Source organism: Urocampus carinirostris, chromosome 15, assembly GCF_059441175.1.
Source record: "Urocampus carinirostris isolate Australia breed hairy pipefish chromosome 15, RoL_Ucar_1.0, whole genome shotgun sequence".
In the NCBI taxonomy this organism is placed as follows: Eukaryota; Metazoa; Chordata; class Actinopteri; order Syngnathiformes; family Syngnathidae; genus Urocampus; species Urocampus carinirostris.
Window position 1 is genome coordinate 17,345,988 of NC_142363.1, and position 23,140 is coordinate 17,369,127.

Consider the following 23,140-nt stretch of genomic DNA (forward strand, 5'->3'; position numbering starts at 1 on the left):
GATACACAACCAAATATGCTCATATAAACTGACCCCCGATTTCAGTATTTTGTTTTAAAGTTGTAAATACGGCTTGGATGTGAATTTATAGGTCTGGGAGAGTATCTCCGTGATGAAAAATTCAGTGTCCTCCCTCATATTCAGTGCCGGTGCTACCATAAAGGTATTAAGGTGTACTTTAAAGGTATATATAAACTTGCTGGTGATGTTCAATCGGTTGTTACATTGTGAGCAAAGGAATGACAGTTAGCATAATGAGGACGTTGTTACTAATTATCTGTACCAAGAAAAGTAATTCTGTTCCTTTATAAACCATCAGTCCTAACACTGCAACCTTGCATGACCTGATGGTCGCTATGGCAACTACCAACGAATTTGAGCTAAGCTTGGCCTTTAGCTTAGCGATGATGAAACGTAGCTTTACTTGAGCGTTGCCTGTAATTGGCGAAATTCTGAAGGCTCTACTATGCCATCTAAGTTTAGCCCCAAATTTAGTGTTACCAAAAGCGTGTGGGTGGGGTTGCAACACTGGCACTTGGGTAAAGGAGAGCGGTGGTGGCTTGTGTTTTCACACCCCTTTTTTTTTTTACTGACCGCTTATGTGGAATGGTTTTATTCGCTACTTAGTGATTCAGATCAACACTGTAAATTGGGACGCACACTTGGAAAGCTGTGAAAATTGTATTTACAGAGTTTATCCCACACCCCCTTACCTAAATAATAGTCATGATTTAACCTGAACCTAAATCTAGTAAGAGTTTTTACGGGTGCTTGAAATCCTTGAAAATGCTTGAATTTTAATGTTGTGTTATTAAAGTCAGGAACATGCTTGAATTTTGGGTGTAGTGCTTAAAAATGCTTGAAATTGTTACCATTGCCTTTGTTTCTTGGCACTCTGACTTTACAGACCACGCAATAAATGAAGATTTCTTACTAAAAAAGTGTGTCGAAATGACGCCGACACGCCTCCTTTGGTGGCTTGTCATGATGGCGTTGTCATGTGAAGCGTCACCCCCCCTACTAGTCACGCGCAAGAGGAAGGCTCTATCTAGAAAACCGGCTCTTTTGGCTCGGCTTCCTATCGGCTCCTCACATGATTTTTGTTATTTTTCATATATTATCTATAATGATAAAACATAATGAATCAAATTATTTAGGAATTAGTCATTTCACATGACTTGCAGATTATCCCTGAAAAACACAACAAATACTAAATTAAAATATTCGCAGATCTACAACAAAATTGTAAAATACGAAACATTTTAGCTTTCTACGCACTGAACGGATTCAAAGTCGAACAACAACACAAATTCCCTGATAATACAAACCAATCAAATACAAATTCAAAATAATAACTCTTCAAACTCTTTAAATAAATAATAAATTGCCAAAAAATGTAACTTTTTACAGTTGTATTTTAACCAATTTAGATTCTCTAAAAACACTCGAGACATATAAATTAAAATAAGATAAAGAAAAAGATCAGCAGTCTCTAAGATTGAATGCACCTTGCCTCGGAGCAATCGTTAGAATTGGTCCAAATTTGGCTCATTTTTCTGTGTTCTATACATACAGTATTTTCTCTCTCTTTGTGTCTACCTTTTTGAACTCCATTATTGCCCAACACCTATATAGTCCGTTCCATATTTTTAAACAAGTGTGACGTAGGCAAGCTGCGCATGCATTGTTGAAGCAGAGTGGCAGAATTAATGTCAGTTTATAGCGGCCCATAGACACAAAAACATCGTAGATTATAGATAGGAACCGCTCAAAATAGCACAGAGTATGTGCTAGCAGCAACAAAGCAGCTTCATTTTAGTCATCAAAGTCAACCAAAAAAAAGTTCTTTTGATCGGCACTGGATTTATTCTTTCAAAGGAACTGATAAAAAAAATGAAATAATGGCCTTGAATGTGCTTGAAAAGTGCTTGAATTTGGCCATGAAAAAGGTTTACAAACACTGTAGTAAGTACTGTACTAAGTGCTTTCAAGGTTGAAACTTAGAGGTCACTCTAAATCAGTGTTTCTCAAGTGGTCAGTCGGGACCCAAAAGTGGTTCTCGGACCCGTTTTCAGTGGGTCGCGGGCTTTTGTCTTGGCAAAATAATGCGAAGGAGAAAATATCTGATGGTCAATTCCATTACTTAAAATAATTATCCAAAAGCATGCCCAGTTTTCCGATTGAGTCCTCCAAACTCAGGTTAGTGCTACAGCTAAAGAATTAGACTGCTTGATTTGTATTCTGCTGAAAGTACATAATTTGAGTTGTTTTGAAATATATATACATCAGTATTCACACTTTTTCTTTTATTGTATGCCCATCCCCCGTTGTGGATTGCATTACATTTTTTAAAATGCAGCTTATTGACCAGTAAAAGGAATTCAATTACTCAGTCTCTGTTTTTCTCTGCCCCTTGTTTTTTAAGAATAAAACATAAATTTGATTCTACTCTCTCTGGTTCAAACTGCACAATCCTCTCATTCAATGAATTTCAGAAGTGGATTTTCTTTTACTACATTTGGGTTGTGGCTTGTAATCAGGGTGGGTCCTGAAGTCGGACCAGTTGAAAACTACTACTCTAAATCATAAGTTGAAGCATTATAGCAGTCAAAGCTTTAAAAATCTGAATACATTTCAAAAGTTAAAACAAGTTAAGGCTGCTTAAAACATTCAATTTGTTTTATTTTCCGTGTCAAAATATCTTTAAAGCTTCAATCCCTCGTTGAAGCAGCTATAAAGCATTAAGACTTAACGCTGCTTTCGTTCTGAAGAATATTTTAAACTCCGGGTTAAAGAAGCTCTATAGCAGGGGTCTCCATCGTGGTGCCCCTGAGTAGAACTGAGGTGCCCGCGGATATGTTATGAAAATAGCTCATCAGTGCCGCTGTGATTTTCTACTAATTTCACTAGGGGTCCTAAATTTTCGTCTTTTAGTGGTTGACTGATTTAATTTCACCCTACTATCAATAATTACTCTGGTAATAACATAGTTACAACATGGTAAGTTGTTATCAAAAGAATGCATTTCAAAAACTGTGCTCTTTGCACTAATCAGTTATAAAAGAAACGGCTCTCATCTCGAAAAATGAGACCCTTCGGAGACCCCTGCTTTAAAGCTTTCACTTTGGAGTTTAAACGGCTTCGAAGCGTCAAAAGTTGAAGTTGCTTTGAGGACTATTTGGTTCCAGATTTCATTTTGCTTCAAATCTATAACTCAGAACTAAAGCAGCTGTAAGAGTTGAAGCTGGTTTGATTATGGTTTGTTTTAACTCTGGACTTTAAGACGCTTTAAACCCTTAACTCTGGATTTAAAGCAGCTGCAGCTCCTTAATTCTAAGGTTAAACTTCAACTCCTCTAATTATGGAATTAAAGCTTTAATTTATCCCAACTCTGGAATTAAAGCTTTAACTGCTCTAGCTCTAGAGTTAAAGATTTAACTCTGCTACCATGGATTTGAACCTGCTTTTATTCCATCATTAAACTCCAAAGTTTGGGCAACCCTAAAAGCAATAAAACTGCTTTAACTCCGTAGTTAAAGCAGCTGCAACAAGTTAGTTTTTGTTCAATTCTGATTTAACTCTCTTGTAAAAGCTCTGAAGCTGCTTTTATTCCATCATTAAACTCTGTAGTTAAAGCACCTGCAAAAAGTTGACTTTTTTTTTTTTTTTTAATTCTGAGCTAAAGCTTTAACTCTCGAGTAAAAGCTTTATGGGTGCTTTTATTCCATCATTAAACTTCAAAGTTTGAGCAGCTTTATAAGAGTTGAAACTGCTTTAACTCCAGAGTTAAAGCAGCTGAAATAAGTTGACGTTTTTTTTTAAATTTGAGCTAAAGCTTTAACTGCTTTAACTCTCGAGTAAAAGCTTAAAGCTGGTTTTATTCCATCATTAATCTCCAATGTTTGAGCAGCTTTAAAAACCATAAAACTGCTTTAACTCCGGAGTTAAAGGAGCTGCAACGAGTTGAAGTTTTTTTCTTAAATCCTGAGCTAAAGCTTTAACTGCTTTAACTCTCGAGTAAAAGTTTTAAAGATGTTTTTATTCCATCATTAGACCTCAAAGTTTGAGCAGCTTTAAAAGAGTTAAAACTGCATTAACTTAAAGCAGCTGAAATAAGTGACTTAAATTCAGCTATAAGAGAGTTAAAACAGCTTTCAATTCAGAGTTAAACCAGGGTTAACGGTATAAAAACTTTACTGCTTAGGCGAAAATGTCTAAACTTGCGTCATTGTGGCTTTTTGGGGGTTAAAGCATCTTTAAATCTTTAATCCCTGATATAAAGTATATTTACAACTTTGACAGCATGAATAATTATCTAAATATGCACCAAGTATATCCATGAGTAACAGTATTTTTTTTATTCGGGGTTGCTGTGTCCTTAGTTCAGGGTTCACTGCTTCTTTCGCTGAATCAAGGAATCACTAAAAGAGAAGAAAATGGCGCCATCCTAAAGATCTTTACGACCTTTCTCAAAAAGTTCTGAAAAAGGCAAATTCTTTCCATGGGTAAAGAGAACGTGACCTTTCTTCCACACTGTTCTGGTCCACAGGGTTCGTTCGGTCCACTTGTGGCAAGCGTCGTTAAACGAGATGTTTCCTGTTTTGTGTGTGCAGGAGCAGATCATGGCCTTTGCAAGCAAGTGAGTCAGCCCGCCGTCAGGTTTTCTGCACGCTTCAAGGGATCGCCACCGTTTTTGCGTTTACTTCTTTTCTTTTTTCTTGCATAATGTTCTATTGTATGTAAAAATGAAGAATGGTAACAGAATTTATTAAAATGTATTTTTGGTTTTGTCATGGGTGTACTATTTACTGTAATCTCTCAGTACTTTGCGCTTTGTACTTTAGAGCCTGCATAGCAGGTTGAAAAGTATCCCGTGATCCATTATCCCCAATCGCTGCAAGCAGGACCTGGCGGCTCTTTTTTTTTATTACTGTTTTATTACTGTTCTATTACTGTTTTCTGACTAAAATGAATTACATTGTGTGGCCGCGGCCCGTTATCTTCAATCCCATATTGCTCCGGCGAACATTGAAAGAAAACACTTTTATCGCAAGGCTTGACGTTCTGGCCCACAAAAAATTTGATTGCACGGTAGTGGCAGCCACCATTATCCCTGGTTGACATTTTTTGAAAGCAGGGTCGGCAGAGCCATGTTTTTTTTTTTCGTAAGGGTATCGGAAGCCTGCTTTTGTGTGAACTTCACTTTTTTGGCTGCGATCTATTATCTCCAGTCAACTATTACTTAGACATAGGGGTGAGAGAGTAAGTCTGTATCGTGCTTGGTGGCTTTTTTTTCCCCCGTTCGTTCCACTTAAAATGAATGGCACCTGTGCAGCCATCAATCCTTTATCCCAAGTTGACTTTTGCTGAGAGTGGGGACCAAAAGAGCAATTTTGTTTCATGTGTGGTGGCTCTCTTTGCTTTTTTTCTCCCTCCACCTAAAATGATAAACAGCCATCCAGTCAAAATCCATTATCCCCAGTTGACAACTCCTGTAACTGGGGACCAACATTTGGCACATTTGTCAGGAGGTGTGTTTTTCTGTAAGGCGTTAAAAGTTGTAGCCATTATCCATTCTTTCATTTAAATATTGCTGAGAGCAGGGCCTGGCAAATGGCTTTTTATTCCGTTTGGGCCACTAAAGTGAACCCTTGTGGCATGTCCAATATGAACTGAACTGTTTTGGCCACGAACCTTTATGAGAGCAAATTGGTGTCGTGTGGCAGCTGTTTTCTGTTCTTTCCCCCTGAAACGAACAGCAGCCATGCGGCTGCAATCCATAATCCCCGGTCAACTATTGCAGCTAGAGGGGGTGGCTGAGCGCATGGGTTCGATATGTCGGACGTTCACATATTGCAGGACTCCTGTTCCCCTTTAACCCTGATAAACAAGGGATGACTAGTCATGTGTCTAAATCTAAGCATGGATTCACCTCAATGCTTTTATTTCATTTGATGAGAAAAGTGAGGTTAGTAACACTTAGCTACCAAATATTAAAAAGAAAATAGATCATTATTTGTTGTTGGAAAGATTTTAATCATAATGGAATATTGTCTAAGCATGTTCGACACATATTCCAGTAAAAGTGTTGCACTCTCTGAATTTATGAAGAAGTCTGTGCAAATCACGGTGGGCTTTACACATCACTGAAACACTGTTGGCGTTTCCCTATATCTGTCAACAGTGTGTAAATCATCTGTCATTTAACCCACAGTGGCTGTCAGAACTCCCCACTATATACACATATCAATACACACATTTGACTGTCTTCGGGTTTCTGTGTACGTACAATTTAGAGATTGTTCTTTTTCAAGAACTACTTGACTGACACATGCGCTATTTGACAATTGTCTCCTACTTTTATCTCGCTAGCTTTTTGAGCCACTGAAATTGGCTTTTGTGAGCAGCTCTGCAGTTGCAAGCTATACTTGCTCACCACTACTGCTAGGTCATGCCTTTTTCTTGCAAAGGGTGGCTGACTAATTAACATAATTCAATTTTTTTGAACTGAATCGAATATACAATGTTAAATTATTATTTACAAACTTATAAAAGCACCACAATTATTTGGATGACAGAAATTAAAATAAATGTCACCATAAAACAATATTACATATTGCATATCTAAACTAACGATGAATTCAAAGACTATCTTTAAAAGAATCAACTTATTACTCTTTTTGCAGCAAGTCTGAGCCGGTAAAGCGCATTTTTGTCGTCATTTCAACCCGAAATTGAACTGCACTCATGCGGCAGCGATCCAATATCCTCAATTCAATACTGCTGTAAGCGGGAACCAGCTGAGTGCACTTTTGTCAGGCCTGGTTGCTCTTTTTACTGTTCGTACCTCTAAAATTAACTACATTCATGCTACCTGTGATCCATCATCCAAGATCCTATACTGCCGCAAGAGGGAAGCGTCAGAAGGCGTATTTCTTCTCTTGCATGGGTCGCTGAAGCATGGTATTGTGCCCGCCTAAAATGAACTGCTCTGTTTTCACCGCAGTCCGTTCTCCCCAGTCAACTACGGCTAAGATTGGGGGGTAAGAAAGCAAATTGGTGTCTTGCGGCCTTTTTTTCAGATTTTCTTTGCTTAAAACAAACAGAATCTGTGCAGTCTTTATCCATTATCCCTTGACGTAATATTTATTTGATTTAACATCATGCAGCAATAGACCTCTTACCTCCACTCCACTCAAACGATTCACTTTACCAATGTTAAATTTTTTAAATAGGTCACCGAGTATATTGTCACTATAACATGAGTTTTCCAGCAATATTAAGTTTATTATTTAATCATCACAGCATTGCTTACTCATTTAGTTGTTATAAATACAGTTATATTCATCCATGTATTTGAATGAAGTATTCACTTGCTGTATCCTTTCATATCAGTACTTCCCCGGCAATGGTCTTCTGCCCTTATCATACAACCTTCAATATACAGCTGCGTCCAATTTTAACAAAGGGCTCTTGAATAAGATGTGAGTTCCTTTCTTTGTCTGTTGAAGTTTCTTGCGCCATTTGGCAAATCCACACCACTTTCCTATAAAAACTGGTCAACTGTTTTCTATGCCCTTTTGACTGTGAGAACTGTCTCTTGATTAGACCGTTAAGGAATTTTTTTTTTTTTTTACAAAGTCAGAATACTCGGGCTGGTACTAGAAAACATCACGTGGCGAGACATCGGAAAGTCATTTTGCCTTTACCAACAAAAAGTTATTTTTCAAAATCATTTATTACGGTTTGAAACAAGCAAACATACATTTGGATTTTGTAGTAAAACAGGCATTTAACTGAATGAGAAATGAACAATTTACAATCCAAAAGCTTTAGGTTAATAAGCTTTTTGAGCAACTGTGCTGTGGCGTTTTTTTTTTTTTGGGGTGTAAGTGAAATTGCCATATATACAAGCAGTATTCATGGGGCATTTTGTATAGTGGGTATGCAGTCGGGTAAAATTAATTAAAAAGAATTTAAAAGGACAAAGCCGAAAACAAATATTGTTAAATACAGTTTTTTTAAATATTTGTACAGTTCACAAAATAAAAACAAGGATGCAGTTGAACAATAAGCAACATGCCCGCAACCATAAAAACCACAAAATAAACCTTAGGTGGATAATTTATGTTTACCTTCAAACAATTACCCTTAATGACATCCTTCACTACACTTTAGGATAGTTGTTGCACGACCCCTGTACAGCAACTACCGGGACGTGGACCGGTACCATCGTTTGGTACTGAGACCGCTACGTAAGAAAATATAGTTGCCATATTTTCTTTGCTTATACCCTTGATTAATTCGGGTATGCACAGAATTTGTTTTACCTGAAAAAACCCAAAAGTTTTGAGGTTTATGGTAGTTACCACAGTTGGGCAATGGTTGATCAGCTGACAAAAAACACTGACCACTTTTGCTCTACATCTGATGTAAAGGCAATCGAACTCAGATTGCGGCAGTGAGAGCACCGTTGATTACATAGGATTTTATCTCATCGTCACATTAGTTTTACTCACGACACTCGTAGTCTAGTGCTTTTTATCCTGAAGGAGCATGTGATTGGTCAATCGTATTACAACGCAGTTTTGGCTGAACTCTTTCCCATATTTCTCAATTAAACGTTGCACAATGTGGCACCTGATTTCATATTGCTGCAAGCGGGGACCAGCAGAGCACATTCTTGTCAGATCTGGCTGCACAGTTCCCATCCTGTCCACTTAAAAGTGAACTGCACTCGTGCAGCCACAATCTATTTTCCCCAAAACCATATTGCTGTGAACGGTCTTGTTTTGACCGGCCCTAAAATGAATGCACAGTTGTGGCTGTGATCTATTATCACCAGATGACTTTACTTTCTGTCACACGTGGGGATTTTTATTTCCATTCTTTTCACAGAGAACGAACAGCAACCGTGCACCATTATAGCCGGATGACTATTTCTGTAAGCGGAGGCCAGCAGATCGCACTTCGAAAAGAAAGGGGGGCTACTTGGGGGATTTTTACAAATCGTCTAGGTATATGGGTCTCCATTAACGGCAATATCGCCTGTTTTCCAGAAGCTAAGCAGGGTTGGGTTTGGTTAGTACTCAGATGGGAGACCTCCTGGGAACACCAGGTTCTGCAATGGTTATCTGGTGCACACTCTCCTGCAACAACACTGACTGTACAGTAAGTAAAATCTAATTTTCCTAAGGGGATCAGATAATTTGTACAGTATTCAATTATTATAAATATATAAGCATTAAAATATAATTTGATCAAATTACTTTAGAAAATTGCCTTAACAAAATGCATTGTACAATAAGGCACTGTAATAAGGCATTATGGGAATGAGTTCATCCAAAATAACGTTGTGTCATGATTGGCCAATCACTTCCGCCTTCGAGATAAGAAAGGGCAGGAAAACATGGTACCGTAAGTAAAAATAGTGTAATGATGACATACAATCTAATGCCTTTTCCCATAGCTTCGATCCAGATCCTTAGTGGTCTAATAATAACACAGTGGATTTAGGCTTATTATTATTGTCATCATTACAAATGTTTTTAGTAAGCTGGGCCGTGAGAATTTTGTCATTAATCTGTGGTACAGAAAAGGTTGCCGACCAATGCTTTTTAAAATAAGTCAGCCCAGCAGTCAGGGGCACAACGTACAGTAGAAATAGCTGGCCTTAGAAAAATATAGTTATTTATTCATTTTTTCTGGAACAGTTCTTGAAGTGATGAGGAAGAGGAGTGAAGGCACGTCTGGTGTGTCCGTGAGGGAGTTGGACGGAGGGAGGGAAGCCCCGCTTTGAGAAAAATGTCCCTCTCAGTGCTGACTCTTTCGCCGCTTGACCTGCCCCTTAGTGGATGTTGAGGTTCCGGAAGTAGTCGAAGGTGGCCCCCAGGGCCCAACTGGTCTCCACGTTGTTCACTTTTTTGGCCAGCTGGTGATAAACGGCAAAGCAAGCATGTTAACATTGTATTTTTATTTGCATGTTCCTTCGCGTGAGGTGTGACGGACCTGCAGAACGGTGGTGTCTTTAAAGCCGAAGCCTTCCTTGAGCAAGCAGGTGATGTACGTCATGTCCATGCACAGGAAGGGGCTGACGGCACGGTATTTGGTCATTTTGTTGCACACTGTGAAAGGAGGAAGCCATATTGGTCAGGCTCAGGGTTAAGCTTGGGACACACCTGGCCCAAACCGTGTGGGGAATTTGGCATTGATGTCTTTGGGTGCTTAATGTTAATGGCCCCTTGCCCTGCGCTCCTACAAATTGCCTAGCCTATGTGTTTTTGCGCCGAAAGAAAATGAGAATGAGGTGTCAAAATGTGAGCCCTATATTTGACAGTGCCATTGCACAAGGTCATTGGTGGTTTCCGTGGTAATGGACCGACTCCCATTCACTTGTCATCATTCCTCAAGGATTAAAGGAAACTCCATTCATTTTGTATTAAGAGTGCATGTGTTGTGGAAGAGGGGAGCTTGCTGTTTTCCTCTGCCACTTAAGAAATTTGGCGACCGGGCGCCAAAATTATCAAAAATGTTTGATACCCGATGCTATCCAGCATCAGTAAGTGGCAGATTGGCTAATAGATCAACAGTGATGCATGGTGAGGTTTGTGTTCGGTGAGGCACAGTCAGATTTAACAATAAATTAACCGACACCTCATTTATCAATTGATTGGCAGAGCAAGAAAGCAAGGTCATTGATGTCCCCTCATGCCCCTCCTGGACATCTACAACTCCCACCTCACCCACAAAGTCACCAGGATTGTGGGTGGCCTCAACCACCCATCTCACAGCTTCTTCAACCTGCTGCAGTCCGGTAAAAGAATGCAGAGTCTCTGAGCTAGAACCAGCGGGCTCAAGGACAGCTTCTTTCTTTAGGTTGTCAGGACTCTCTCCCTGCCATACCCCCTCACACCCTTCTGCTTTCTGCCAAATAAATCCACGGCCATCTCAAATGATAATTTTTCAATCAGAACATGTAGGTAGCAAAAACTTCTCATTGTCAGCTCTATTGCCTTTTGGACGTTTTTGATGTAAAAAAAAAATGAAACCGCAACCCCAAAAAATTAAATTACTGCAGTCTTTAACGTTTTCAACGTGCGGCGGTCTAAAAAAAATGGAAAAAAAACCTTATTGTTCAAAAACGGAGTAATTTTTAAGTTTTTAATCATGTCTGTGATTTCTTACTTTGTAAGTAGTCATTGAACGTACAACTACACTACTAGATGCAGCTGTGTTACTTACGAAAAAACGTTATCAGAGTCCCAAAAATTCACAGTTACAGACTGCCTTGATTTCTGTAACTTTTTAAAGGCAAGTTTGATGAACTACAATCTCTATTCCAAGTTCTGTGTGACGTACGGATGTGCTTTGGCCTACTATGCTAACCAAGCTAATGGTGTGTTTCGCGAAAGCAAACCGCCTTTGACCGAACCAAACATGAGCGGCCCCACTCAGCGTAAAACCTCTGGGTTGGTTGCACATACTTCACATTGCGCAGGAATGTTTTAAATTGTTTACCCTATAATAAAAGCACATTTTTGTCTTATTTTAGCAAATAATTGGTAGCATTTTACGGCGATAAATTCAGCCTGACACGAAACGCTCTGCCACGTCTTTGGGTGCACAGAATAAGACGTCGTTTCGGGTTGCCTTACCCTCTTTGGCTCGCATCTTGAAGTCCCTCACTTCGATGGCGCCGCCCCGGCTTCCGTCTGTTGGGCAGAAGCTAAGGTGAGATTGGAGGAATAATAACTCAGGTGAGAAATTTAGTGAGCGAAAACTCACCGATGAGCCCCGATTCCACAGCTCTGTCGAAGTAGTAGGAAAAAGCATAGAAAATGCTGCTGCCTTTCACCTCATAAGGCTGATGCACGATGCCCTTGATGACCTTCATCACCTCGTAGTAGCAAAGCCTGTAACCCGCATGGCCTGGAGACGATGCGTATTTATGTAAACAAGAATGTGCAACAGAAGTATGCTAACCTCGGTTTGGGGTTCCATTCCTCCTCATTAATGAGGGGAAGCCCCGATGTGTCAAACTGAATTGTGTCACTCTGACCACGTGCAGTTGGAGCTGCGAGAGCTCAGCTATACTCTACCGCATAATTGTAGGCGGTCCAGATCGAGGCGCTTGTTAGACTCGCACGCTCGAAAATGAAAGAAAAAAGAAACAAACAAGAGGGAATCGGCTGTTTTGACTGTGGTGTGGAACTCAACGCCTTATTTGTGTCGAAAGCTCAATGTTTTATTTACTTTGAATTATAACAAGTGAACATACATATATGCCACACTTTTAACAATAATCTTTTTTCCCTCTTGCCTACAATTGTTGTTATCATATCTGTTAACTTATAGTATTATATCTGTTTTGGATCATTTCCAAATAACACAAATTTTTGTACGGAAAGAGAATAAAAGCAAAATCTTTTTTTTTTGTTAGACCGATCTCATCTTGCCTATTTCAGCTCCAACCCTCATGGTCTCGGTCAATGATCGTTGACGATAATATCATCATATATTGCTAATATTATCGTGGTATTCTACATAGTCTGTCTTGCTGTAAGTAAATAGAGACCGCGTTGTGTTTGTAAGATATATTAACGCTTAACAAGGGAAATGAAATCTTTAATAAAGGGGAGCAATTGGCGTAAGTTGACTGTCTGTTAATGCTATCTTAGATATGATTTAACATGAATAAGCTTAAAGGGACAGTCTGTATCATATAGCGTATCTTAGTGGTCAAAAAATATTCACATACAAAAACAATATTGATTTAAATAAGAAGAAGAAACAGGGACTATTTTATAATGTAAACGGGCATAAGTCCAAAAATGTTTCTTTTACATGACATGAGTCTTACCTTAAGGGAGCTGCCATAATTGTTGCTACGGGTACCCAAAAGCTCATACCCTCACTTATTAGTTTCATGAAAAATGTACTCTTTGGTGCTATCTTTTGATAAAGCTTTAGTATTTTAATTCAAGCTTTAGCTTAAAACCTTAAATTTATTATTATTATATGTACTCTAAATGGCCATTAATTTAAATAGCGCTTTAATGTAGTTTTTCAACAATTGATGCCTTACAGTAACAATTTCAGCTATTTGATATTTGACCATCCAGACAACCACTAGATTTATCATAAAAGTAATTAATACCGAAGAGAAAAACACATTTTAATCGATAATCATGAGTCAAATGGTTAGCATTTGCCAACAATAAGTGAAACTAAGTTAGCCTCATTTGTAGGTTTGTATACAACTACTAAGCGGCATCGATGCTAGCATTCATGTTAGTGGCGCTAGCCTCTAATGCTATCTTGTGAGTCTGAGACGATAGCCGTTAATCCATACGCTTGAGGTGGGGACGCTACAAATTCTAGCTGCTAATGCTAACCTCCACATTGGTGATACCCGCCACCTATTATGTCGGTTGTGTCTATGATGTTAGCTGCTAATGCTAGCGTCCGTGTCATAAAAAATATATATTTTATCATTTAAAGTATCATCTATCATAAAAAAATAATAATTGAGAAATTGAGAAATATAATGCAGTGCACTCTTGTGAATCTCCTTCATATGTAACATGCTTTCGAAATGAATTTTGCTCTAAAATGGCACGACGAATAAAACTTAGTTCAGTAAACTTACCATCAGGAACTCCGCTGACTCTGTAAGTGGTTCCACCAAAAGTCACGTCTTCTCTGAACTTCTTCGGGAGGCAGGAACTGCTGAAAATTTTCCAATCCAGACCTAAAAACAGCCAGTTTTCAGGTAACCTATTAGCCACTATGTTTTGGATTTAATTTTAGTTTTAATCGATAAGTTACCGTCAGCTCCCAGTGCGCCAAGAGTAGCCAATCGAGCCGCATACAGTCCATTTCCAAGGTAGCTGGAAGTTGAATATACATTGAATTAAATTGTCCACTTTCATTTAAAAAAAGAACATGGAAAAAATTGACAATCCAGTATCCTTTGTTGCTTACCTGTGCGTATAGAGCTGATATGTACTATTGAACAAGTTGAATTTGGCGATGTAACTATGGGGAGCAGATTCGACAGTTTTCTGATAAACAGAAAAGAAACATTTAGCGATGTGCTTTCATCGATTCACCTATTTAAGAGTAAAATTTTTCCACCTTTGATTTTGGAAGAAAGGTGATTTGTGTAGAACCTCCGCCCAAGTCTAGGATGCCCACTGTCCTCTTTGTGTTGGAATACAAGTGGCCTATGAACAAATACAACATTTACAAATGTCTAAAGAAAATAATTTTAAGGGTGATTAAAGATCAGTAAAAGTATGAGCCCGTTACTCTTGGGCAATTGCTACTGCATTATACAAATACAAAATAGAAATACCAATTGAACTTTTGATGAATAAAAAATCCTCAAAATATTTAAAATAAAAATTTTAAGGACAATGTACACTGCAAAAGGAAAAAAGTTGCAATTTTTTGTGTCTTCACAGATGATTTAGCCTATTTTATATAGTATGTTCTTGTTGAGATTTTATACATTTGTGATACTTTGCATACTTTTTCTAGTGTTTTTATTGTGTACTTGCTGCTCCAAACAGTAAAATGTAAATCTAAAAAAAAAAACAATATGGTAAAATTAGTAAAATACAGGTGGCACGGCGGCTGCCCCACGGTGCAGAGGTTCAGGGTTCAAGTCCAGGTACTGCACCCTCCCCGTGTGGAGTTTGCTTGTTCTCCCCGTGCCTGTGTGGGTTCCCTCCCACATTCCAGAAACATGCATTTCAAGTTAATTGGTCGGTCCAAATTGTCCCTAGGTGTGAATGAGCGAATGAGTTGTCTGTCTCTGTGCCCTAAGACTGGCTGGCAACTAGTTCAGGGTGTCCCCAGCCCACTACCCGAAGATAGCTGGGATGGGCTCCAGCATCCCCGTGACCCTACTGAGGATAAGCGTTGCAGATAATAGATGGATAGAAAAATACATTTTAAAATGATCTGGTTACTGACCAAGGTTTTTTTCTTCTTAGACTATCGTTCTCAATTTTATACCTGGCTTTTTGTCAATGCATGTTTTTTCACCATATACTTTATTTATGTGTTAAACTTCTCAAGCCAGAAAAGCTGCACACAAAGTGATGACTTGCACATCGTCAAATCACATTACAGTTGTTCTTGAAAAAAAGAAAAAAAGAAAAAGATCAGTGCGGGGGGAAAAAATGTGACTGCTCATCACGTTTTTGCAAATCTGTCTGGAAAGCTCGCAACCTCAGAATGAAGACTAGCCGTCTTCCATCGCCTGGGTTCGAGTTTACACTCGAGCCTCAGCGATGAGACCACTGACACCAACATAACAAAACACAAGAAACAACCTACCTGTAAGGAAGTTGACCGTGACCCAGGCCAGGACCCCTGCAACAACACCAGGGTTCAAAATTAGACTTAGACAAACAATAAAAATGTTCAGAAAACACACCTTCGTTTGTTCCATTCATGATGGTGACGCTGTTGTGTGGCACATAGAAGGGAGATTCGTGGAAAACATGTTTCACCTGCCAAAAAAGAGATGTTAAAGTATTTAGGGTAGGGGTCTCAAATTAAATTTTTTGATAATTTTGGGGCGAAATTCTGCCATTCAGACATTCTGTTATTAACTATATTTAATGTAGATGATGACTTTGTATTATCTGCAGATGCCATTGCAAAATCAATTGCAGCCTGGTCATCCTGAAAGGGGGATTACTTCATATGCGGCCCCTTCTCAAGGTCATTTTTCTTACGCTGAGATTTTTTAGGTTTCCCTTGCCTTCATGTAGGTTTCAGATCAGGGGATGTTGTAATGGTGGTCTGTACAGACCATTGAAACTTGTTGTGACTAAGGGCTATACCAGGTGTCATAGACCCACATCCTGAAAAGAGCCAGAACGGACCAACCAAAAAAAGCCCGATAAATATGTCTTTAGCAGCAAAAAAATTAAAAGCCTAACTCAAATCCAATTTTTGAATTAAAAGAAAAAGGGAACTCATGCCAAAAAGTTAGTCACACCATTTCTAATTTTTTTCTTAATATATTTAAAGCATTGGAAAATATATATATCCACCCATCCATTATTTGCACCGCTTATCCTCAGAAGGGTCGCAGAGGGTGCTGGAGCCCATCCCAGCTATCTTCAAGCAGAGGGCAGAGGACACCCTGAACTGGTTGCCATCCAGTCGCAGGGCACACAGGGACAGACAATTTGCCCGCTCATTCACACCTACGGACAATTTGGACCGGCCAATTAATCTAAAATGCATGTTTTTGGAATGTGGGAGAAAACCGGAGTGCCCGGAGGAAACCCACACAAACACGGGGAGAACATGCAAACTCCACACAGGAGGTTCGATCTCATGACCTCAGAACTGTGCCGTACATGCGCTAACCACTGCGCCGCCGTGCTTCCCATATATATATATATATATATGTATATATATATATATAGTTGCAATTTTTACATAATTAACATATACATATATGTATATATATGTATAGATGGTAGTGTGCCCGCTTTGAGACTGGGAGGTCGCTGGTTCGCGCCTCGACCGAGACATACCTAATTGGTATAATGGCGGCGCCCTCTGGCTGCGGCTGCATCGACCCGCTACAACGGGTCAGGTGTATCGACATTTCGTTCTGTGTACATTGTTACAAAGAATGACAATACAAAGGAAATTATTATTATTATTATTATTATATACATATATGTATATATATATATGAATATATATATATACATATATGTATGTATATATATATATATATATATATATAGGGCAGCACGGCGGCGCAGTGGTTAGCGCTTGTGCGGTCGTGGGATCCTCCTGCGTGGGTATGTTCTCCCCGTGCTTGCGTGGGTTTCCTCCGGGCACTCCAGTTTCCTCCCACATTCCAAAGACATGCATTTCAGGTGGATTGGCCGGTCCAAATTGACCCTAGGTGTGACTGAGCGAGTGAGTTGTCTGTCCCCGTGTGCCCTGCGATTGGCTGCCAACCAGTTCAGGGTGTCCCCTGCCCATTGCCCGGAGATGGCTGGGATGGGCTCCAGCCCCCTCGCGACCCTACTGAGGATAAGCGGTGCAGCTAATGAGATGATATATATATATATATATATATATATATATATATATATATATATATATATATATATATTGCCCCCCCGGCTGCAAATTTAAGAGCCCTGATTTAAGGAAAGGCTTCAAAAAATGTGGCAGTGATAGTGGCAAATTGACCCTTTCAAATGACAACACCAGTACAGCTGTTGTTAGCCACATCATGAACGGGCAGACTTTTTCTCTCTCTCAGTGACACTCGCATTTAGTGGTTTCTCATCCCACTCTGCGCCGGAGAGCCCGTAGGTAGCGAGAGAGAAGAAGAAGACGCCTCACCTCGTTCAACAGAGCGTTGGCTTTTTCTTCGGGCAGTAAACGCAACCCGGCCGTGGCCTTTAGCACTACCGGGGTCCTCATCCACTCCTCCTCAGGCACCGTCTTTTTGGCTATCTTCAGCAACTGACGCACAGTGTCGCCGCCCTAAGAAAGATGGAGGGTAATTGTCACGACTACACCAAGGACAAGTACGGAATTATGAGTTATTAGAGCTGGGTTGGAGATCCTGGCAGAATCCAGCAAGTCTTTTTTTATGTAATTTTGTGGTATTGGATGAGAGCACAACCCCAAAAACATACCAAGAGATTTGTAATAAGCCCACATGGTAATACTAAAGTGTGAAATCTGATGTCATTTATTTTTTTCCTTAAGAAGGCAATATTGCAGATTTGTATTTAGTTTTAAGTCCAATTTATTTATTTAAACAACCGTAGCAGCCTCAAAAAGTATTGGTCAAAAATGACACCCTTTTGGACCAACTCAGAAATCTTTGTGATTTAAAGTGAGTTATTCGAGTTTTTCTTAAATACACAAATAATTTGAGTTTGTATGTGTGCGAATAGGTTAAGGTTAAGTGTATATGCAGTACAGTATTTCAAATTGCACATAAATAAATGAATTAGGTTAGATTGGGTTGATCTGTAAGGGTACAGCCTAATTTTAGTTTCCCTGTTAGAAGAATTTGGCTTTTGTGTATTCATTTTTAGATCAATAGTAAATTATTTTTAAACAAACATTTTGAATACGTCTGCACGAATTTGGAAATAACCTTTATTTTATGTTGACAATATCTGTGTATTATTTGCCCTCGTGTAGGTTTTAGATGAAGGGATGGTGTCATAATAGTCGGTAGTTTGCAATAGTCTTTGATCTGTGCAGCCCTTTGAGACTTTGTGATAAAGGGCTATACAAATAAACATGACTTGACTTGACTATGTTCTTAAAAGGTCATAACGAATGACTAAATTAATGGCTTTTATAGTCATCATACATGTATAACAAAATTGGAGTTCTTCTATCAGTGCAAGTAAAACAAATTAAAAAGGTAAAACATGTTAAAGGATGAAAACATCAAAAAACAATATACAAATTTAATGTAATATTTATATATGAGTAAATTTAAAGTGGATGTTGTACGGTGCAGATTGCACGTAAAAGATTTTAAGTAAGAACAAAGCAAAATAAAAATCAATAAATGGCCCAAGCAGACGATTGGGTTATTTTAACTTAACTTTGAGTTTACAATTATTTTCAAACCAACATTTTAATAAACCTTTTCTGTTTTAAAAAGGCCAGAAGTAAAAACAAAGTAAAATAAAAAATAAATAGATGAATGGCCCATCCAGAAAATTGGGTCAATTAAACATAACTTTGGGTCTTTTTATGTCATTTACTGAGGTTTCTTCTCCCTTTTAAACAAAGAAGTTACATTTTATGTATGTATAATCATTCAAAAATGTGTCACATACACTTTAGTAATGAAAAAATGAATAATTCAATAAACAAAGTGTCTTTGTACTTTTTTCATTGGGATTGGGATACTCCCTTGACTGCATGTAGGAGAACATTGCAAACCGTTTTAAACCAAAAATAATATTTTTTTGATGACATTTGTGTCAATATATTTGGAAACATGGCTTTTAATCATAACTGTGATAATTCAACCAAAATGCATACCTCCTCAGGATTGTCTTTATAAGCAGAAAGACCAGGTTTTACTGCATGGTACATTTCATTGTCCAGGACTGGAAGCTCAACTGGAAGAATTAAAAATAAACACAAAAATAAATACGTTTTTACTCCTGTGAAATAACATGCTGCTAAGAATAAAACAAAACCGAACAAGAAACACAGGGACCACTTTACCAGCTGGCGATATTTACAGCATCACGTCATGCACATGCAACCGCTCCACAGCTCATGACAACCTCAGCTACTTTTAGAAGCGCACTTGCTCGGATGGAAGACTGTGCGAGAGGGAAAAGTTGGAGGCGGGAATTACCTGGATCTTTCTGGATGAATTTATAGATGTGGATCCTTGTGCCAGTGCTTCCGGCGTCAAACATGACACCGAAGAAAACCCGCGTCAAGTTGGCAGGGGGCCGGGAGGCAGGGGCCTCCAACTGTTGGTGAGCCTCTGGCGCGGGATGCACCACCCTGGGATGCGGGTGCAAAGTCTGGATGTCTTCGGGTGATGGGTGCAAGATGCGGGGAACCACGGGGAACCTGGGCACGCCGGGGTGCCGGGGAGCTGGCGGCGGGTTGACCACCTCTGGGAGGTGGTTCTCCATTTGGGCGGAACGCTGGCGGATGTTTTCCATTTGGGCCGAAGGCTGGCGAAGGTTTTCTCTGTGGGTGGAAGGCTGGCGGAAGCGGATGAAGTGCGGGAAGTACCGGTGAGGCCGGTAGTAGGTGGCCTCGCTGACGAGGATCCCCGCCAGGAGCCCCAGCAAAAGCGGGAGGAGGTGGCTCGGCACGGTCATGGCGAGAGGTGAGGTCGATTCGAAGATGCTGCGTAAAGTTGAGTGCTCAGCAGAGTGGATTGTGCACACCCGAGACTGTCCCGGCGTGTTTTTACACTATATAAAGACATATGGGCTTGGCAGGGGGCCACACCGAGAGCAGCTATCCTCCAATCCTGTGGCGGTCCATCCCCACTCCATCCAGTCCCCCTCTTGTTGGAAGCAGAGCTTGAGACTACCTGCCACCCTGGATTTTTTTTCTTCTTCTCGCTCTCTCTCTCTCTCTCTCTCTCTCTTTCCCTCTCTCTCAGAAGGAGGCGGAGGCTACTTATTTCTGGCTATGTTTTCCCTGCACAGTTTTACTGGATGCGGAGGTCCCTCTTTCTAGGAAAAGGGGGAAAGTCAAAACGAATAGAGAGGGGAAATACTCCAATGAAGGAAAAAATAGTTTATATTTTTGACCTATACCGTGTAGCTATTATTGCCTTTTGGGTGTAGCATGTAAGTGCCTTCTCCAGTTTGGAAGAGAACAAGTTTAATGATTTTTTTGGGGGGGTAGGGTCACCCCTAAGGCCAGCCAGCCACAGGGCTGAAATGACTAATGATTTAGATAATAAACAAAAATACAGAAGAATATAAACTGTGGAAAATTAAAGGGACCTAACTGTACTTTTTTGCTTCTCAATATTTTGCTTAGCCTTTTGAGAGGTTTTGAGTATCTAGTAACCCATAGCAGCAGGATAGCAGACGAACCTCATCTTATTACTGTATATCCAATAAATACAAATTCCTCAACTTACAAGTAATTAAATGATATTTCATGTTTTTTGCCTAATATTTACATTAAAGGTTTTTTTTGATAAAAAAAAATTCTACCAGAAGGAGCCATTAAATAATACACAATGTCCATTTAAAGATTTGATTTTTTAAAAAGGTTTGGGCATCATTTTCTTTTAAAAAAAATGAAAAAAAAAATCCATAATTGTACTCAATAAATATGTACAGTAATCCCTCGCCGTACAGAAGTTTACTTCTTTCCTTTTGATTGTCTAAACAATCGCCCTGCCCTTTTCTGCCTGTGTCTGCCGGTGCGTCAATAATGTTGCGGTCTAAGTTGTACACATATGTAAAACAACTTGATAAACCTACATTACCATTACATTCGCGCAAATCTTTTTCAATTTCAAGTTTCTCTAGAAGCCATCGTGTCAACAAGACGCTCTGGACCAACAAAAGCACTATTAAAAGGCAGAGGGAGATGCGTTCTATCACCAACACACCAGGACTTTTCGAACGCTAAAGGGAAGTGAAAGCATTTTTATGCCACACTTGTGTTTTCCATAAGGTCCCTATGATGCCGACAAAAGTATCACCTGAAATAGTCTTGTGAAATCCTTTCCAGCCCGTACCACAATACAGTATAACATCAAGATTATTTTTGAAAATAGAATTTGACATACTTATTTTTATACTTGTATGTAAAAATAATTGTTTTTGTTAAAAATTCCTTGATCCTATAAATAGGGTTTGTTCTTTGGTTTCAATGTATTTAATACATAAATAAAGGTTTTCACTTTGTGGATTTTGAGTTTCACGGGTCCTTTTTGGAAAGCAATCCCTGCTAAAAACCAGGGATTACTGTAACGGTATCAGCGTGAGAAAACCCAAGAACCTCTCCCATTGATAAATGTACTGATGGACCAGATGATGTGAACAAATATAGTTTATAGTTTGCGGTTTTGTTCTGTGGCTTGCATCAAACACTCTTTCCACACCCGGCTCAACCTCCCTTTCATAGTGGCGCAGTAATCACCACATTAAATGTGCAGCAAGCAGTCTCACCAACCGTCAAATATGCAAATGTGATCTGCTCTCCAGCTGGCACAAAACTTGAAAGAATTTTACAATCACTCATTTGGATTGGCCGCAATTTTCGTGCTTCACTTGGGGGACATTTTTTGGTTTCACGAGACAATGAGATGGTTGCTGTTTAGCGCCCTGTTGCAAAACCAGTTGCGTGCTTATCTCATAGTCCAATTCAGTGGCCAGCAACCTTTTTCGTAACCATGGACCAGTTCATCGTTTGGCAATATTTTAATGGCCCGATTTCTAAAATAATAATCCATCTATTCAGCAACTGAACCGCTTATCCTCAGTAGGGTCGCGGGGATGCTGGGCAGGGGGACACCCTGAACTGGTTGCCAGCCGGGCACACAGAGACAGACAACTCACTCGTTCATTCACACACAAGGACAATTTGGACCGGCCAATTAACCTGACATGCATGTTTTTTTAGAAAGTGGGAGGAAACCGGAGTGCCCAGAGGAAACCCATGCAAGCACGGGGAGAACATGCAAACTGCACAGGAAGGCTGGTAGCTAGATTTGATCCAATGACCTCAGAACTTGCTCAGTTCTAAGGTCTTGGGAACCTCCTGTGTGGGTTCAAATCCAGCTACCGGACTTATTGTGCAGGGTTTGTATGTTCTCTCCGTGCTTGCGTGGGTTTCCTCCGGGTACTCCGGTTTCCTCCCACATTCCAAAGACATGCATTTCAGGTGGATTGGCCGGTCCAAATTGTCCCTAGGTATGAATGAGCGAGCACTGGGACATGGTCAAATTGCCTTGTTACAATATTGTGGTTTCAAATTACCGTATTTTCTGCATTATAAGGGGCACCCTAAAAAATGGTCTTTTGGAATACATTTTTCAAAAGGCACAGTCTTTAAATATCAGTTATTAAAATCGCAAAACTTGCCAGCCAATCCCAGTGTCCCCTGCAATTGGCTGGCAACCAGTTCAGGGTGTCCCCTGCCCACTATCCGATGATTGCTGGGATGGGCTCCAGCACCTCCGTGACCCTACTGAGGATAGGCGGTGCAGCTAATGAGATGAGATGAGATAATTATAACAATATTAATAATACCATTGAGCGTAAACCCATGGTGTAGTCATGTGGACTATTTGGATATCCTCATAACATCACACTAAAATCACATCCATTTATTCCAAAACGCTTATGAGGGTCGCTGGAGTGCTGGGCACATCCCAACCATGCTTTTGTGGGGGGAAACCCAAGGGCACATACAAACGCCACACAAGGAGACGACTGCAGGAATAGAACCCGGGACCTCTAAATTGTGAATCTGAAGTGCTAATAGTAAAACACTCTGGTCGCAACCATAACATTTTACGCAAAATTCACGTCGAGCCGCATGTCAAGTAATTAAAGAAAATTCACCAAATCAGGCTTTTAAAGTAGGCTGAGTGAAAAAGCATCATTCT

At 39.7% G+C, this 23,140-nt stretch overlaps 2 protein-coding genes across 4 annotated transcripts in view; one reads left to right on the top strand and one right to left on the bottom strand.

Moving 5' to 3' along the window:
* coq6 (coenzyme Q6 monooxygenase) overlaps positions 1-4,793 on the top strand; it is a 28,338-nt gene extending 23,545 nt beyond the window's left edge. For all 3 annotated transcript variants that reach the window (XM_088354739.1, XM_088354740.1, XM_088354738.1), the window contains exon 12: positions 4,614-4,793. In XM_088354739.1, the coding sequence (XP_088210865.1) occupies positions 4,614-4,643 (30 nt within the window). In that variant the 3' untranslated portion in view covers positions 4,644-4,793. The remainder of the gene's footprint in view (positions 1-4,613) is intronic.
* A 4,875-nt stretch (positions 4,794-9,668) lies between these two features.
* Positions 9,669-20,008, bottom strand: entpd5a (ectonucleoside triphosphate diphosphohydrolase 5a). The gene is made up of 13 exons (XM_088353995.1): positions 19,397-20,008; positions 19,072-19,151; positions 17,395-17,538; positions 15,446-15,521; positions 15,346-15,381; positions 14,137-14,225; positions 13,984-14,063; positions 13,828-13,889; positions 13,649-13,750; positions 11,785-11,928; positions 11,655-11,711; positions 10,009-10,124; positions 9,669-9,931 (listed from the first exon to the last, which is right to left on the bottom strand). Exons 1-13 carry the CDS (start codon positions 19,875-19,877, stop codon positions 9,848-9,850), a joined length of 1,551 nt encoding a protein of 516 aa, XP_088210121.1. The 5' UTR covers positions 19,878-20,008; the 3' UTR covers positions 9,669-9,847.
* Between the last annotated feature and the right edge of the window lie 3,132 nt (positions 20,009-23,140).